At 41.1% G+C, this 18,723-nt stretch overlaps 2 protein-coding genes across 6 annotated transcripts in view; both read left to right on the plus strand.

Moving 5' to 3' along the window:
• Positions 1-10,430, plus strand: part of MRTFB (myocardin related transcription factor B) — a 91,990-nt gene extending 81,560 nt beyond the window's left edge. For all 5 annotated transcript variants that reach the window (XM_053365914.1, XM_053365916.1, XM_053365915.1 and 2 more), the window contains 5 exons: positions 1,570-1,713; positions 2,802-2,957; positions 3,773-3,910; positions 4,873-4,933; positions 6,119-10,430. In XM_053365914.1, the coding sequence (XP_053221889.1) occupies positions 1,570-1,713; positions 2,802-2,957; positions 3,773-3,910; positions 4,873-4,933; positions 6,119-6,654 (1,035 nt within the window). In that variant the 3' untranslated portion in view covers positions 6,655-10,430. The remainder of the gene's footprint in view (positions 1-1,569; positions 1,714-2,801; positions 2,958-3,772; positions 3,911-4,872; positions 4,934-6,118) is intronic.
• A 3,345-nt stretch (positions 10,431-13,775) lies between these two features.
• Positions 13,776-18,711, plus strand: LOC128402092 (WW domain-binding protein 2-like). Its single transcript, XM_053365919.1, has 7 exons — positions 13,776-14,454; positions 14,833-14,941; positions 15,369-15,489; positions 16,150-16,239; positions 16,864-16,950; positions 17,274-17,384; positions 18,588-18,711. Exons 1-7 carry the CDS (start codon positions 14,402-14,404, stop codon positions 18,653-18,655), a joined length of 639 nt encoding a protein of 212 aa, XP_053221894.1. The 5' UTR covers positions 13,776-14,401; the 3' UTR covers positions 18,656-18,711.
• Positions 18,712-18,723: the final 12 nt, after the last annotated feature.

The following is an 18,723-nucleotide window of genomic DNA, read 5'->3' on the forward strand; positions in this document are numbered from 1 at the left end:
TATGGATGTTGAGGGTCGTCAGGGGAACCCTGTTCATCTCACAGAGCTACAATTCCCAGATTGGTTTAACAGCCAGTTCCTTTCACTATGGAACTCTGGGAAATGTAGTTCTCTGAAGGGAATAGGGGACTCCTGACTACTCTCAGACCCAAGATTCTTTGGAGGAAGTCATGACTGTTTAAAGCTGTACGATAGTGCTTTAAACGTATATTGCATGTGGATCCTGCACTGCCCATAGGATCTAATGTAAATGGATTAAAAAGTCATACCAGTTATTAGATTAGAGCTCTGGGTTAGGCCTCTGGTACCAGTGCAAGGGGGATTTACTGTGAGTTGCTGCTTCAACACAGTGGCTGACAGAAATATATTAATAATCCATTCTGTTATTACTATAAGAATAGTTGTTCTTGTGAACAGCTTGCCATAAAACATAATAAGAGAAAATCTCATGTGCCTAGATGAATGCAAGACATAAAATGTGCCACATATAAAAATTCTGGGATTTTCAAAAGAGAAAGAAAGAAAAAGACGCTTTCTTGCAATATGTATAACTGGAAGTGGCACCAGCACACCTTTTCGGGATTTCTCAAGAAGTGCCTGGTGAACTGGCGCTAGAACAGGGAGTGATGTCGGTTAGAAAATTCATTTCAAAGAGACTTGGATTGACCAACTCACTCTCCTTCCCATATTTTTTCTAGAGCAGGGTTAATGATTACATGCACACCTTGGAATGCTCCTCTCAAGTGAGTGTGTAATAAAAAATGCATAATTTTGGCTTCACTCATTGTTTCCCTTATCTCTAAAAGATGTATCTAGTCATCTTAAGGAAGAAGGCATAGCTCAGTGGTAGAGCACATTCCCGGTTTGATGTGCGCCTTTCAAGTAATCTAAAAGGATCTCCAGTAAGTGGGATGAGAGATGCATTTGTAGAAGACCTTGGAGAGCTGCTACTTATCAGCACAGACAGTACCAGGCCAGATGGGCCAGTGGTTTGGCTCAGTTTTAGGTATATTTATACATCTCTTGTGTCAGGTCAAGAAGGAGGGATGCAACTGAAATAGATAATTGCATTACACACACACACACACACACACACACACACACCGTACCACATATACAAGCAGCAAGCATAATTTGCTTCTTCCCTCTAAAAGCTTCAAAACCACTTTACAGAGCCACACCGACCTTGACTCTTTCTCATGTAGAACAGGACAGTAAGGTTTAACTTAACAAGAGTTGTTGTGGTTGTTGCATTTACCATGCGGCGCTTAATTTTCCTTTCAGCTTTCTGTTCCACAGCTTTCAAGGCCCACTGTGACATCACAGAAGCCAAGCCAATTGAAGCCACAGTGGTCATAACACCTTTCTGTCCATAAAGTAGTATTTGCTGCTCATGGGCTGTGAACATGCGAACCCACCATCTTCCTTAGCACTGTGTTTAGATACTTCAGGAGGACTTGATGTCAAACATTTAAAGATTCATTATAACATCCCTGGGTTTCTTTCTTTATGCATATAGTCCAGCTGAGTCCTGTACTGTGAAATCAAGCCATACTCTTTCTCCTGTAGGCCCAGCCACAGTCTGGCATTCCAGCCATGGCACAAGTATCTCCTTCTGCTTTGTCCCAGAAAGTACCACAGATGCACTCTTCAGCATCCAAAGAAAATGCTTCCCCACAGCATGTGCTTGGTCACACCCCACAAAACAGACAGGTTGGTGAATTATGAATACAGATAGACTGCATACTGTCAGTGGAACTCTTTACTTTTCTGCTTCGTAACTTAAAATATGTAATATTCCTTAAAGTAGGATATAGCATTGAATGGGATTCATAAATTGTTATTGCATTTCTCTGATTCTTAGGTTAGAATTTTTCCTCATATAAAAATATTAGCATAATTATCACCAAAATGCTTGAATGGAAGTCATTTTGCACTGATGAATGTGATGTACACCATTCCATTATTCTAATTATCTTGTCATTTTTGCTACGGTATCCTCAGCAATACTTAATGATTTCAGGGTTGTTGTTGTTTTTTTAAAAAAAAATCAGTTGTGAAATGTACTACAACCTGCTATTGTGTCTTCTGAAAACTGCTATACTAAATTAAATCACACAGCAATGGGTAATTCTCTAAACTGCCTTAACATTTTCATACATAAGGCATACATACATTTCTGTCCCAGTTGATGTGCATTTGTGGTTCATTAGAGAGACATTGGTAGCACTTCATTGAGTTTCTTCTGTTTAATAGGAAACGTGCAATACCACACCTCATTCATTTTACTGAAGTGTATGCAGGAGAAGCTACTAGGACATTACTACTACAAAAAAAGCCTATGGCTGCAATCTTACATCCAACACAAATAGAGCAGGGTGTGAAATGCCCAAAATGCACTCCTTGCTTGGTGTTCCACTACCCTGCTGAACTTATATCTCCACAGGGCCATCCCTCCATGACAGGACTAGCCAACATGGGGCCCTTCAGAAGTTGTTGAACTACAGCTCCCATCTTTCCTTACAATTTGTCTTGCTGACTGGGGCTGATGGGATTTGTAGGCCAGGAACATCTGGCAGGCATCACCAAAGGTTGGCTACAACTGCCTTGTTAAGGAAGGCCTTTGTACTTTCTCCACTTCAGTGATATTGTGCACTAGAGTATTTTATTCAATTTAAGATTGAATGTTATTATTGTTGGCCACACTAGGAGCTGCTTGATTGTTATTGTACACCATGCTTCTTTTACTTGAAAAAAAATGGCATGCATGAGTTTTACATACATACATTTTGTCTTTACAGATATTTCCTCCTACCTCACCAAATACAGTATTTTCCTATCAGAATCAGTCTGTGACAACTCTACAGCGACCTTTGTTTAGTCAGACAGCAAATACCACTGTTCACTCAGGGAACCAGGTGCCCTTGGTGCAAAATGGACCCAGTGCTCCTCAGAAGGTATATTCATTTTATGTATTCAGTTACTAACTTATTTAAATCATTTATTATCTTGCCATTAAGCCAAAAAGAAGTTACTGAAACAGCTTACAAAGACCAGGAATGTCAGTCCCTGCCTTTAGGCTTACAATCTAAAAGATGCCAAACAAAAGGAAAAGCGATCGGGAGGGATTAGCAGGGAAGCAAACTCAGACACTGCTTCTTAGTTACAAAGGACGTAAAATAACCAGTCAGAATGAAAAAAAGTTCAAGGACAGCAGGAGCTGGAGGTTTCTGGTCTCTCGATATAGCAGCTGCCTTTGACGCAGCTTGATGTAATAGCTTATACTTTGTTCCCCTATCCTAGAATATCTATGCTCTAGAAGGTAGCTAGAGTAACATATTTGAGGCACTGGGACCATGGCATAAAAACAAGGAGGCACCCTCTCTTTTTGAGCTGAGGACTTTTAAATCTCAAGGCAACTTCCAAACCAGATGGGGCCACATTTAAATGATAGGGTTGTCTCCAAAGTTAATCCTACTCAGAAATAAGTGGGCACAACTAATGCTGGTGTTCAGCAGGTGTACTCTATATGAGACCTAGTCAGATTCAATCCTAAATGCCATAGGCTACACTTACTGTGCAGCCATATAAAGGGAAGTTGTTCTTTATGTGCACTTTTCATTTCCAGTAGATTAATGGAGATGATGTACAAGGTGCTAAATTAGCACATTATTGTTTTTAAAGGAGGGTGGTGTGGATTTCTTAGAAACACTGTTTGAGAACCTTCTGGTGCCACCATTATTTGCTGACTGTTTGCCATTGTTTCACACAGCTGGCCTCCCAGTCTCAACCCCAACAGTACATTTTGCAGCAATCTCTGTTCAGCAATTCAGTAACCAAGGCAAAGGACCCTCCACGCTATGAAGAAGCCATCAAACAGACCCGCAGCTTGCAAGCTTCTCAACGAGAGGTAAGATGTATGCAGGAATGCAACAACATGACATGTTTCACCGTTTTACGCAGAATAATCACATTCAACTTTCTGTACATCTTTCTATAAGGAGCAGCCATGGGGAGACTAAGGGAGACACATCCCCCCCCCTTTTAAAACTCTGTCAGTATCAAAGTTTTGCCTTCCTTTTGGCTTTCTTCCCCTCTTTAGTAGGCTGAAAGTTTCAAAGCCCTCATATTCTCTGATCATCATTCTTCATTGGCTGTCTGCTAGCAGCCTAATCCAGCCAAGATCACATCATTAGCATGAACCTAGGACTGAATAATATATAAGTAAGGGGACAACTATCATGCTCTTCTGCACCATGGTAGCTGTAATGGGTGGAGAAGGCTTTCTCTGTATTCTGTACCCTGTGTGTTGATCTATGCCTATTAGAGCATTCTTCCCATGCCTGCAGTTGTGTAGTACACCTTTCTCTGGAAACAGTGATTATCTTAATTCTTAGCAGAATAGCGGCTAATGATCCTACAGCACATTCTTATATATGTATCATCCTAACTAAATTCAGCAGTGTTTATTCCCAGGTAAGTGTGTAGCACTGCAGCCTTAGTTGGATCAATCCTTTGGGAAAGTGTCCCAAATCTGCAAAATGTTGTCCTTTAGCTAGTAAAATTGTGTTAACTTAAATATGCATAAGCCTGTTCCTTCTTTGGGATCAAAAATGATATGTGATCTGTATTTGTTGAATTCTACTTTATTGATTTTTCTTTTCCCTACACTGCAACTTGTTTGAATAATTAATAAAATCCATTTAAGAAAGAGCAAATGGGATCACAACAGCATCCTTATTTAGGTAGAAACATAAGGTGTGTGGCATCCAGACCAGCACAATCCCCATGGTGATCCCTACATGGTGCAGAGCATGCATAATTTAGGGAAAGGTGTGTGACATAATGAATAAAGAACTCTCTGTGTTACAGATTTCCAGTGTTCACAGCCAGCAAATGGATGACCTCTTTGATATTCTCATTAAAAGCGGAGGTGAGTCAGATTGAAATGCATCATATGGTAGAGAGAGCTTCCTATTCCCTATTTTTGATTTAACAAGAACAGCTGGCAGGGAGGGGTAGCATTGTGCGTTTGACGGCCCAGCACTGGCTTTGCTGCTACTTACAAGGATAGGGTAGGGCAACAGCGAGGTTTGGGGTGGGGTGGGAATGCTGGATTGGCTCCACTTGTGCTGATGTCCTGCCTGCTCCTACACAGTCCTAGTAAGTATAGTGACACTGGTACCAAGAGGCAGCTTCCCTTCCAATTTGCTGCTCTTGCTGTTTAGTATAGAGCAGGGAAGGTGGCCCGGTGGCCCTCCGGATGTTCATCTGTCCCAGATAGCATGGCCAGTGATTAGGCAGGATAAGACATAGCCTAACAACGAATTTTAGGACATATCGTCCTTATCTCTGCTCAAGAGGGATTTTGCTGTGAGCATCCTTGAGAGTGACATTCATTAAAAGTGTGTCTCTTATTGGATTTCATGTTTGTCATTCAGCATAAAAAGATAGCTCATTCTCAAAGTAATCTCAAAGTAATGTAGTTTTAATATTTTGTTGGAAGCTGCCCAGAGTGGCTGGGGAAACCCAGCCAGATGGGCGGGGTATAAATAAATTATTATTATTATTATTATTATTATTATTATTATTATTATTATTATTATTATACTTGACTGTGCAATAACATTTATCTACATCAGGTTGATAGTGGCCTAATATTTAACCAGTTAATTCAGAAAGTTATTGACAGTTCATTAACGATGAGTGGTTTACAGCATGAGCTCAGTTAATCAATTTGGAATCCACTGTGTTGAGTAGAGATCTTCTCCCTTTAGTCATTGCAATAATCTGTGAAAGTCTTGTAAAGAGTCTTAATGAGGCCTTCATTGAATGATTGAAATGAGAAGACAGCAGGCTCTCTAAAAAGGGGGTGGCTATTTGACTCCTTTGGGTAACGTAGGTTTTGCAGCACATGTCTTTAATCATGTTGATAGTTGTACAAACATTAGCTTGATAACTTAATTAATTGTATAAATAATTCACCGCTTTCAAATTAATTGTATAAAAGCATAAATTTATTGCTGGAGTGGTGTACCAAAGTGAGTAAGGTTTTTTTTTCTTTATATGTAATAAATAAAATATCTTACTGATTTATCTCTCATTGCCTTTTATGCAGAGATTTCTCTGCCTACCAAGGAAGAACCTTCTCTGATTTCCAAAATGAGACCCGTTACTGCCAATATCACCACAATGCCAGTGAACACAGTGGTGTCTTGTCCGCCACCACAAGTCCAAATGGCCCCTCCTCTCTCCTTAGAACCAACAAGCAATTTCTCTGTAAGTCTGGAGAATCAGCTAGAAGCCCTCTTGGAAGGAACTCTGCCTTCAGGAAATGGAATGCCTCATCTGGCAAGCAGTAGTGAGGACAGAGAGTCTTTCTCTCTAATCGAGGACCTTCAAAATGACCTCCTTAACCACTCTGGCATATTAGATCACTCACAGTCACCTATGGAAACAACAGATTCTCAATTCACCACTTCTAATTCCTGTTTATCTCTTGATCTTCCGGACACAAATTTAGACAACATGGAGTGGCTAGACATTACCATGCCAAATGCTTCTTCAGGATTAACTCCTCTCAGCTCAACTGCCCCAAGTATGTTTTCAACAGATTTTCTTGACCCACAAGATCTACAGTTGCACTGGGATTAACTAAAAAGCCAAAGCCTACTTGACCACGGTTTTTAAAGATCCATTTACAGCATAGGTCCATTATTTCACTTTCCTTGTTTTCAGGGTAATCTTGAAAATTATCTTTAGGGTGTAAAAACAAAACAAAACAAAAATATTAGACAAAAAGCATGATTCCCCCCACCTCTGGCAATCAGTTAAGGGGAGGGGAGGGGCAGGGGGGAGAGTGAGATTGGATCTTAGTTCATGTACTGGGATAAGTCATAATAAAACTGCACCTGACTGTTGCTATAGACAGCCTGAGCCAAGCTTAGCTGCCTTGTCAAACCTCTGGCTAAGTTAAAGAAAACTGATGGGGTTTGGTGAAAGGATTGAAGTTGGCTATATTTGGACCGCTTCATAAGTTTAAAAAGTCTTGAGGTAATACTTTAGGGCTACCACATTTAGTCATTTTAATCGGCTAGACTGAAATGGTGACTTTGATTAGTTGGGCATCAAAACAAGTAATCCCCCCCCCCCCCAGTTGAAGTTCTTTTAGAAAAACTCTGCACATAGGAAGCACCATCTTAAGAATTCCCCTTCCCCAATTATGTGACAAACGAAATGCCTCTTCTAAGATGATGCCTGCTGCAACATGTTTGTGCATCATTAAAAACAAAGGAAATAGATGCTTTGGTCTTGACAATTATTGGTTTTCTTATATGCAAATGTATGATTATTTACTAGGTTAATTAAGTAAGGCTGTAATCCTTCATTGGGAATCAATCCTGCTGAATTCAGTGAGACTTACTTCTGAATAAACATGGTTTGGATTGCGTTGTAAGTAATCAAGTAAAACTCAAGATTAATCAGCTAAGATTTCTTTGGCCAGAGCCTTATTTAATTTTTAACCAGAAGAAATATAGGAAGTGCAGAGCCACATACATCAACATACATCAGTGAGGTGTGTGTTTTGCCCTCTATATGTTGACGACAAATAGTTATTTGCATAATTACAACCAATTTTACTTCTCTTATTTTATGTAGGATATCATACAGGCAAATTAAGATGCACAACAATTTTCTTTCATTTGTTAGGTGTTCATAAGCTATTGGACAATTAAAATGCATGAATTTGGATCCAAGTGTGCCCTTGCATATGCAGAAGACCTCTTCCATTTGTAAAAGGGGATATTTTACACTTTGTTCTAGAATGTTTCTAGAGAAAAATGAAACTAAATCCAAAGAAGTTGGATAAGAAGAGCTCTTGCAAGCTCTTTCTCAAGAACACTCTTACAAGCTGTTTCCCTTCCCCTCATAATTCTTTGAATCCAGCCCATATGCTGACTTAACACATTCAAAATTAACAAAAATCAATGTTTTCAGATCCAAATTCAGAACTAGCATTGTTTTTTATATTACGTGCAAAATTTAAATTACAAGAACACCATGAGTGAGAAATGCACCAACATGTGTGTTTGTCTCATTCTAAAATATCTGAATTTTCCACTTTTGAAAGATTTTAAGTGAACACGTAACAGTGTGAATGACAGTCACACAGAGGAGTTACCCATCCCCTGCTGCCTGAGCCGTCTAACTGGAAATGCCAGGAGTTGAACCTGGGACCTTCTGCATGCAAAGCATGTGCTCTGTCACTCATCTGCAGCTGATCATTTGTTTGGCAGGAAGAATGAGGGATATTACAGTATAGCTAGCCATCTACTGTTCTTGAACGTCTCTGGATTAGGGCCCTAGAATCAAAAAGCTGTATAGTTGGAAGATACCTCAAGGGTCATCTAGTCCAACCCCCTGCACTGAAGGAATCCCAACATGCAGTCCCCCATCCAATTTGAAACCCTACTGGACCCTGCTTAGCTGTGCAAAGCAGCTGGCAGTTTTTATTGCTGCACCACTTATATTCACAGTACATTTCCTAAGGCAACAGTGGAACAGCAGCATTTGGTAGAAATTAACTATTTGGATATTGAAATATATCATCAAAAAAGTTACAGTTCAAATGAAACTTATTCCAAAAAGCTCTGTCCTCTTTTAACCATGAATAAATATTGGAAAAACTACAACCATTCTACAAGGGTTGTGGATTTCAATGAAACTCAAATGAGAAAATAATATTTATTGTACGGTAGGCTTTTTCAGAGCAAGGTTCCTTTTTCATACAAATCACAGCATAATACTTAGACTTCTTTAGAAAATTATCAGAATTTTAATGTTCATTACCCATAACATTTGATCCTGCATTTATGACCTGGTTTTGTTAAAAAACAAAACTTGTGAATCCCTTAGAATTGACAGACACAAGAATCACTAATAACGAGTACAGTTGAGTGAACTCATATCTGCATAGCTTGCTTTATTCAATGTGCAGTATTTTGAGCCAATTTCACACTGAGATTGCATATTTGCAATTTATTTTCTCGTAAAGCCACGACTATGAAGATGCCAATTTAGACAGTGTGGTTTAGAGTTAACATGGGCTTTCACATTGTAGAAAATATTAGTAATGTCAGGGTAGCTTCACACCAAAAAATCAAAATTAAAATTAATCTGGGACCTATGTTTGGGAGAATATTCTTATGCCACTTTGCCTGCCATAGGTTACTCGAGGGTCATATTCAGCAACTGGATACAGTTGAAGCACTAGCCTTGTATTTCAACACTAGTGTTGTAAGCTATATACAAGAAGGAATTCCATGCAGACGAGTGAATGAGCAGGTCTATGCAGAAGGGATAGAGCACTCCTTCCTCTGCGACCAGCATAGGAATGAGAATAGGAAAAAGTGTAGAGAGAGATCACATATCTTCAACTTTACCATTCCGCTTCACCATCTTTGGATGGAAGCTAATCTTTTGAGGTGCTGAGTTATCTCCCAGTGAGATGTCAAGTTTCATTTTCTCCCAAAAAGTCCATTTGAGTTAAGATGCTTAGAATTCTGATGGAACCTATTCTGGGTGTGGTGGGATCACCTATGACGTTTAAGCTCCACAGTGCTGTAAGGAAGTATGTTTCCTGTGATGTGCCGTATACAATGTCATAGACCAAAGGAGATAGTAAAAAGATGGAACCTGTTGTCTGTACCTCGTATTCAAAATGTTGCAGAGCCGAATAGGTATAAATACAAAGTTTTTGGCAGGGCCAGAATTCAAAGAGAAGATGAGTACATGCAAGAACCAGGCAGGAAAGCCTGCTGTCAAATAGGCAAGCTACCATTCAGTTTAACAGGCAGCTTGCTTTTTCAGCAATGAGAGCTATTGCAAAGGAAGCTCTGTCTGCATGTGTAGTTCCCATTTCTGTGCATCTCTTTGGATCCTGGCACCAGGACAAAGGGGCAAAGGCCATAATGACCTAGTGAGCAACTGGTTGCTTGTGGTATTGATACAACAGCTTATATCATCAGGTTCATATGCTATAGCTGTGCTTCACAAACTTTTTGAAGTGGGGACCTACCTGTAAACTTTTAGAGCTTTTGTGGGCACCCACTTATAAACTAATTCCACCTTTTGTGCCCTATTTTCTCTCTGATTTTTCCAATCGTAAATTCAGTTCTCCATGTTTCCACATTGGTTGCAAATTTTCCCCACACCCTGCAAAAAAAATTCACCAACATTTTAATGTGATCTCCTCCCAAAATGAACATGTTTGTATGCAACTTTACCCAATAATTATTATTTTTTTGCAATTCAGTGTTCCCTAATAATGCATTTTTGAATGTTATTTTCATGAATACATCCATTTGTATGCAGACTTTACCCTAGTGTATACATTTTCGTACACATGGCAGGAGAACTGTATTGCAAAATTCAGAGAAGTGCAATTTTCTTAGGATGGCTTAGTTTTGGTTCATGTATTGTTTCAGAAAGTGTGAATTAGGTATATCCGGCCTTAAATCTCTCCTTTCCCTACTTTTGACTCACAGTTTGAGAAGCACCTTGCTACAGCTAGTAAGCAACAGCTAATATCATCAGATTCATCTACTACCTTCCTTGGTTTAGAACATGCCACAGTTAAGCCAGTTTGTTTCTATGGTGCCTCAGATCTTTTTCTCATCATATTGCTACAGTCTGACTGGGCTACTCTTGGCCAATTGACAGACTGCCTGTAAATATAGCTGAAAATTGACAATATTGTGCGATGTTGCACTGCACAAATATTTCACGCTTAGTGTGCTATCCAAGCCACTGGAGCATGTGCAACGAGGAACACCCCCCCAACCAAATCCTTTCAGGTGTATGATAACCAGTGCAGAACTTTCTTCTACAAAATCACTAAGGGATCATGAAATGTTTGTAATAAAAGTATTTATTTTTTAGAGTAGGAATGCGTGATATTTTCTGTGCATTTCAGAATAGAGCTTTATTATAAAACATTTCTAAATAATGGTTTGCTTTTGATCATATGTTCTGAGATGTGCCGCCTGTTGTACAATATTTACCACTTGTATGTGAACCTGGTATTTGTGAAAAGGGGTTATATATATATATTGTATATATATAAAGTTGCTTGGGTATCTTTTGTGCACTTGACAATTTTTTGTAACACAATATCTTTAAAATATCTTTATCTTTAACAGATGACTTGGTCCTGTGACTGTCACTGCTTGCGTAGTCTATTTCAGCGCAGATTTGCAATGTTTATAGAAGTGCTAAAGATGTCCTATTTGCTTCAGTTGCAGATACATTGCGTTCACATGTTTCTTTGTCCTGGTTTCTTTATTTTTGAGAGTGATCCACTTATGGGAACTTGAGGATCTCCCTGCTTTGGCAACTTTTGCCATCTGGAATGTATATTTTGGAGCCTCAATTGCTGCAGAAGCTGCTGTGGCAGAAATTCCATTTTCTCCTGTTGTGCGTAATACATTCTCATGAGTCAGTGCTGTGAAGCTGAAAGGTGGAAAAAGAACACATGTGGATCAGCCCAAGCCCCACTGACAGCAAAGAATGCCAGAGAACTCTGACAAAAACAGAATTGGAATCAGAAATTGCCACTGTTCTCTTACTCATCCCATGTCTGGAATGGAAATGCTTCCAGTGCATAAGATTGGTTGGTATTCCTTGTTGCTGTTTCAGACTGGAAGGGACATATACTTGATTATGCCCCTGTCCCCATCTGCATTTCCTTTACATTGAAATGATCAGGGTAAAATGACATACAGGCAACTCCCAATTTACATGGGGGTTACGTTCCCCAGGCACTGTGTATTTAAGTGAAATAGCATATATTTGAAACACCATTGACAAAGCCTGCACCCCCCCCGCTTCTGCCCCTTTTTTGTGACTTTTGGGGTCACTTCTGGGTTCAGAGCAATCGCGCACATATCAGGTTGCTGCCTGTTGTGACAATATATAACTTACGTAGTTTACCTAATTATGTAAATTAAGTAAGTTATGTAATTTTGCCCCAGCAGGTGTTGTTCTGGGCAGAAGACGAACAGCAGTGGAATGGAATGAATGAATGGATGGATGGAATAGAAAATGATGCCTTCTTCCATCCCTACTGTTCTTGATTTAACTGTACATAGGCTGTCAGTGTAATCCCAAGTTAACTACTATTCCATATCTTTCTGGATGAGCAAACGCTTTAATGAGGGGAGGCTAATGCATGGCAGTATTAAATGTCACATTTTGAAAATCAAAATGGAACTGCACTGTCATATTGATGAGAAATCATCGTTGCCAGTTCCATCCCTACTTGTTCCTTTCAAACAAGTACGCTGAACTAAGAAATTACAAAGATGATGTAAACTACGATTTCAGCCTGTATATTCCAGTTGAGGGAAAATCCATTTTTTCAGCTCAGAGAGACTCAATGCTGCAACACATTTTGCAGTGTATTCAATGGGATTAAGTTGCGACAAATCTCAGCAGATATCTTATTTAACTGCATCTTGATGTTCGAAAGGCATTCTGCTCTGGTGTTGCCTGCAGCACAGTGCAGAATGTGGATGAACTAATATGTACATTTTGGCTAAACATCTGGCAAATACCATGATAATTACAAGGAGGGATTCAACAATGAAAGTGCAGTGACCCGTAATGGTGACATGTATGCTTTTCTAATGAAACCAGGAAACCAGCATTTTTACATTTTAAGTTTTGCACGTGATGCAATTTAAAAAGACCCAGAGCCTTAAACAAGTGACAATGGGAAGAACCAAAGTATTGCTACTTCTACTGCCAAGGAGCACACCCTTTAATTATAGGGGGGGGGGATTGCAAGTTCTCCATCATGCCCCCACCTCAAGTTTTCTCCATGGACATTTTTTGTTTTAAATTGAAGATGTATATATTTTTGAAGTTGCTTTTGTTTTGGTGTCTAGCAATACAGATTCCTTTAGTTGGTTGTGAAACTGAGCTAATAAGTGCAAATCCCCACGTAAGGAGTGGCACATCTCTTTCTTTATCTCATTGTATTGCTTGCAGTATAAATCGTGCTTGGCATGATAGGTGTCTCTCTTCTTTTCATAGAAACAATTACGTCTTAGCATCTCACTTTACGGGGAAAAAGAGAAAACTGATACCAATTTGTACATGCCTCTTCATTTTAAATACTAGATTAAAGGGAAAAATAAACATATTATGGCAAGCAGAGCATCCTGTGGTGTGTTGCCTTTGTAAAAGAAACCAAGATGCCTTTGTATTTGCTGTTTGCACCCCTAAAATCAATTCCATATGTTGATTTTTTTTTGCCATGTTTTGCACATTGTACTGTATATACGTATTGCATACTGTATTTTTATATGTGTAGTACCTTCAAGCATAAATTTTGTACATAGTGGCAATATTGTAGCTAAGGAGAAGATGTTTATCTCAGCAATTTTGCAATTTGTGTGTCAAAATAAACAAGTTAATATATGTGGTTGTCATCTGTGGAACTTGCTTGGCAATACCCATCCCTTAAAACGTGGTGCCCCAATCCTATGAGGAAAGATGACCAGATGACTGTGATGCTTTTCAGTTTAGAGGAAATGCGAGTAAAAGGAGACATGATAAAGGTGTATAAAAGGATACATGGTGTAGACTAAGTGGATAAACTTTTCCCCCTCCCTCGTAACATTTGAAGCTGAATGTTGGAAGAGACAAAATACTTCCTAATGCATAGTTAAACAATGGAATTTGCTCCCACAGGAGACAGTAATGACTTGGATATCTTTAAAAGAGGATCAGACAAATTCATGGAGGATGAGGCTATCAGTGGCTACGAGCTGGGATAGAAATGTTCGACTTTCACTGTCAGATGCATGATACCTCTGAATGCCAGTTGCTGGGGCTCACAAACAGGGAGAGCTCTTGTGCTCAGGTCCTGCCTGTGGGTTCATCTGGTTGGCCTCTGTGAGAACAGGATGCTAGACTACATGGGCCACTGGCAGCAGACTTATATTATTATGAAATGGAGAGAATGGGAATAGAAGCAACTAGCATCACATGACTGGGAAAAAGGAGTCTGGAAAACTACTCCCCAGATATTCAACTCCTGGCAGGATTTAACTTTCTGTCCAAGGCTCTCATGGGTTGCTTGTATAAATTCATCAGATTCTGGTGGAATTTATGGAGACAGAAGAAAATGGGAATAAACCTGGCCTCATGGGAGCAGCTGTCTAAAAATAAATAAGGGGTTTCCACTAATCCCAATTTCAAGTCAAAGCCTATGCTGTTACCTCACCTGTTGACATCACAGAGATGCTTACATGGTCCAGGCATTTCTCTTTGTCTCCAGTGCTCCTGAGCTAAAGCGAGTGTGGGTGTCCTTGAGACAGAGGAGTTGCTTTTCGCGATGGAGGTGACTAGGTATCAGTTCTCTAGGTCAGCCAACAGTTCTGAGGAAAGGTAAATAGATAACCTTGGGGATGGAGTGAGGCAGGAAGGGGAGATGGAAAATCAAGGTGTCATTCAATATTGATTGGTGGCAGCTAAAAGATGTGTCTTGCTCAAACTTCAAAAGTCGAAGGTAATTAAAATATGGGGTTTGGATGTAATGGGAAAGATGATACATTCTGTCAAAAGATGCTCCTTATGGAAGGGAACGGACTGCCACGCCCATCATCCATTAACATTGGCCATGCTGGCTGAGGCTGATGGGAGTTATCTAGCAGCAACCCTAAAGGAGAGGGACCCAATGTTCCCTGTATTCACAGCTGCAAATCTCGTGAAGCGTGTTTTATTTGGGAATCTGATACATTCACCAACCAACTGATTTTGTTTCAGGGTCCTTGCTCACTACAGCGAGGTGTCGTTGTTACTGGAAGGGCGGTCGGATTTTCCAGAAGAGCTGAAAGGCACCAAAAAGGGAATGTTGTACCTCACCCAGTACAAAGTAAGAAGGCTTGAGGGGTGAGGCAGGCTGGCCATAATTTAATAAGAGAGCTCATAGCACCTCCCTCACCGTTGGGAGGTGAACCTCTGACATCGCCTTGAGCTTGGGAGTCCCAGACCACAGCATGAGGCACCCACCTCAGGCTGCTGGTTTTGGGTGTCATTGAAGCACAGAACGTTTTAATTATGGATGACTGAATGAATAGTTTATTGTTCTTTGGCCGTGGAGGCCTATCACATAAACACCCTCACACTAATGCACACATCCCAAAGCACCTGTAAGCATCAAAATAAGTGCGCACACTATATATCCCTGCCCATATTCTCCTTGCGGAAATGGAGAAGGGGCATTTTTTGAGCTGCTTCACCTTTAGTTCCTTGCAACACTCCTCATTGATTTTTGAATGGCTTCTTGATTGCTTCCCTAGATGATCTTCCAGCACAAAGATAAGGGATCCACCATCATTCGTTTCCCGCTGCAGCTCCTAGGCGATTGTGTCCTAGAGGAAGAGTCGGGCTCCAAGCCCCAGCATATCAAAGGAACCCTGAGTATGTATCACCACCTTGAGTCTATCGGCTGCTGTGTGTGATAGTTCTCAGAATCAGAGAGAACTCCCTCTGATGGGTTATTATAGGAACGGAGGAAGCTGCCATATACTGAATCAGACCATTGATCTATTTAGCCCAGAATTCTTCAACATCATTCATTGCAGGCCTCATTGTCTTTGCAAAGGTAGAATCATAGCTTTTTACCACTTTGGGAGAAAAAATATATATTGGCGCAGATTACAACACAGGTGGCGCTGTGGTCTAAACCACTGAGCCCCTTAGTCTTGCCGATCAGAAGGTTGGCAGTTCGAATCTCTGCAATGGGGTGAGCTCCCTTTGCAGTGTCCCAGCTCCTGCCAACCTAGCAGTTCAAAAGCACGCCACTGCAAGTAGATAAATAGGTACTGCTGCAGCAGGAAGGTAAACGGCATATACGTTTTCCCTGCTTTCCGTCACGGTGTTGCATTGCACCAGAAGTGGTTTAGTCATGCTGGCCACATGACCCAGAAAAGCTGTCAGTGGACAAACACCGGCTCCCTCGGCCTGAAAGCGAGATGAGCGCCACAACCCCATAGTTGCCTTTGACTGGACTTAACCATCCAGGGGTCCTTTACCTTTACAACATGAGCCCAATGTCTTACTGTAGCCTTTTCTCCCTAGCATCCACCCAAGGGGTCCTTGTCTTCAAATTTACCTTCCAGTACGGAGCGTCTGATTGCCTAAACACAATAAAGGGTCTGATTGATGCAGGTGAGGAACTAGATTGAAAGGCCCTTCCTTTGTTGGATATCAAAGGCCCACTCCTTCCTCTCTGTCCCATTTAAAAGGCAGGGGCCACCAAGTGGAGGGAACATTTGCCCAAAGGGCAGGACAGTTTTATGTTAGGATGTGCCTTTAATTGGGAACTGGGTCCATTGCGAAAGAGGTGCGGAACCTTTTGCAGCCCGAGCTTTCTTTCATTGGTTACTTCAGGTGCTACATTCCAGTGATGGGTGGGGCAAGAGGGGGAAAGTGGGTGGAGCAATAGATGTGACTCTTAGCTTTGTAAAATAGTCCACAGTCCAGCCACACAAATGTGAGAAATTATTATTTGTTATATCTGCTTTGATTTTTTTTAAATTGATTTTATCCTGGCTTTTTAAATCATGGTTCTTTGTGTGTATGTCTCTGTGTATTTTAGTCATGATTTATATAGAATTGGACTTCTTGTAGACTGCTTGGGGAATTGTTTAGCAAGGAGTTTATAAATTTTCTAAATGAAACAAAGATGCATACAAAATGCATACAAGTGTTGCGTGTGTGCTTGTGAATCTATATATCTATATCTATATCAGACATGCTTTTCTGTCCCCCGCCTTTTTGTTAATCTAACAGACATACTGAGAGAAGGGACGAACCTCCAAGAATACCCCACTGCTTCCATCTATACCTATGCCTACCCCTCTGCACCCCGGGCAGCCCGTAAGTGCACAAATGGTCTCCTTTGGATAGTGGGTGCAAGTTGGCCTACTAAGGAAGCTCAGACTCCCGGCCTCTTAATGTGCAGCTGAAAAGCAGATGGGCTCTCAACTGACTCTGTTATCAAATCCAGTGCTGTGCTACTGCTACTGCTGCTGTTTAACTAGGGCTGGCAATGGTAGTTTGTTCAGGGCGCTGAGAGTTGCCGGGAGACCCCTGTTCCCCTCACAGAGCGGCAACTGTTTCCTCCTTTAATTCATAGACTTTATGTATGCTTTGTGTTCCTGATCCCAGTTTTCAATAGGTGCCTGTCCTTCTCTCCACAGGTTCTCTCAGCATGCTCCCCCTGTGGCCTCCCCCTTACCCTGGCCCTCCAGACCTCCCCCCTCCCTATTCCGAAGTGGAAGGAACGTCTCCAAGAGGGAGCAGGGGCTCAGGTAAAATCAGCTGACCCAGCGCTTGCTCCTGGCATCCATGGGCAGTTGCCAGGCAGGGCCCACCAGTCAGGGCTGAATTAAGACCTTTAGATGCCCTAAGCAATTAAAAGATTTTGGTGCCCCCATATGTATCTAATTCAAAATAGGAAGGAAGGAAGGAAGGAAGGAAGGAAGGAAGGAAGGAAGGAATAGAAAATTAAGCTTTTGCTTAATGGTTAATCCAGCCCTGCCACCAGTACAAGCACTTATGTCAGGCCTTCCTTGTCAGGCTGCTGAATCTGTAAGCCTCCATTTTAATTCCCTGCAAATGCTCCAATGTTGGCTGCTCCAGGGCATTGTGGGGAATTAAAATGGCAGCTCCCGGAAGTACATCCTTGAAGTACAGGGGCTGCCACACCACCAGTTCCAGGTAAGCCTAAGGAGCTCCACCAGGGGGCACTCTCAACCAAGAGCTGCCCTTGTAAAGCAGCATATCATAGGTCTGGGCTGGGGAACCTGTGGTCCTCTAGAGGCCACTGGACTCCAGCTACCACCATCCCTGATTTCTGGCCATGCTAGCTAGGGCTGATGGAGTCCAAACATCACTCAGAAGGCCACAGGTTCCTCATCCCTGTCAACTGTGCTCATGTCCTTCAACCTTGCCACATCGTTGGTTCTGGAAATGTTCTCTGCCAGAGGAGTTGAACATGAAATAGTTTATTAGAACTATGTAGAAGAGGTCTTCTCTCCTTCAGTGACTTTCTCCCTCAGCGTCCAGCCCTGCTGCTTAACCTCCTAAACTAGATATAGGAGGTGCCCTTAAAGGTATATTCACATTTATCCTTACACCTGAAAATCATAGTTCTTCACTCGGCACAGTATAGCAGCAGAGTGACTAAAGATGCTGCAGACTCCTCTCTGGCAATTTGAACATTTGCATAGTTTGGCCAACCATGTTGTGCAAACCATGGCTGTGTACCATACATTTAAAGCACCCCAAAGAATCCTGGGAATTGTAGTTTAATCCCAATTAGATGCAATTCTCAGCATCTTTTTAAAGACTACAGTTCCCAGGATTCTTTGTTGTGGGGAGGGAAATGAGTTTTGAGCCATTCTGGGCCTAGAGGGCAGAACAGGATATGAATTCAATGAAGGAATGAACTATTTTTTTAAAAAGTGGTGAAGGGGAGCATTGGATAATGTGAATATTTTCTCTTCCTACAGAGATCCATGGGGGCTGCTGTCACTGCAGAGGACAGAGGATCCAGGATCATGTTAACAGGCAGGACTGAGGAACAAGTGCATAAATGTACTTTTCTTTTAAATTGTATCTGGTTTTTAACTTTTATCTTTTCATTTC

Source organism: Podarcis raffonei, chromosome 14 (genome assembly GCF_027172205.1).
Source record: "Podarcis raffonei isolate rPodRaf1 chromosome 14, rPodRaf1.pri, whole genome shotgun sequence".
NCBI lineage: Eukaryota > Metazoa > Chordata > Lepidosauria > Squamata > Lacertidae > Podarcis > Podarcis raffonei.

What these genes read in the sequence shown, in the direction of transcription:
- LOC128402092 (XM_053365919.1), top strand. Translation starts at nt 14,402, where the DNA reads ATGGAGGTGACTAGGTATCAGTTCTCTAGGTCAGCCAACAGTTCTGAG. An exon ending in GCCAACAGTTCTGAGGAAAG is followed by an intron (nt 14,455 to 14,832) that starts GTAAATAGATAA and finishes ATTTTGTTTCAG; the next exon opens with GGTCCTTGCTCACTACAGCG. An exon ending in CTCTGCACCCCGGGCAGCCC is followed by an intron (nt 16,951 to 17,273) that starts GTAAGTGCACAA and finishes TTCTCTCCACAG; the next exon opens with GTTCTCTCAGCATGCTCCCC.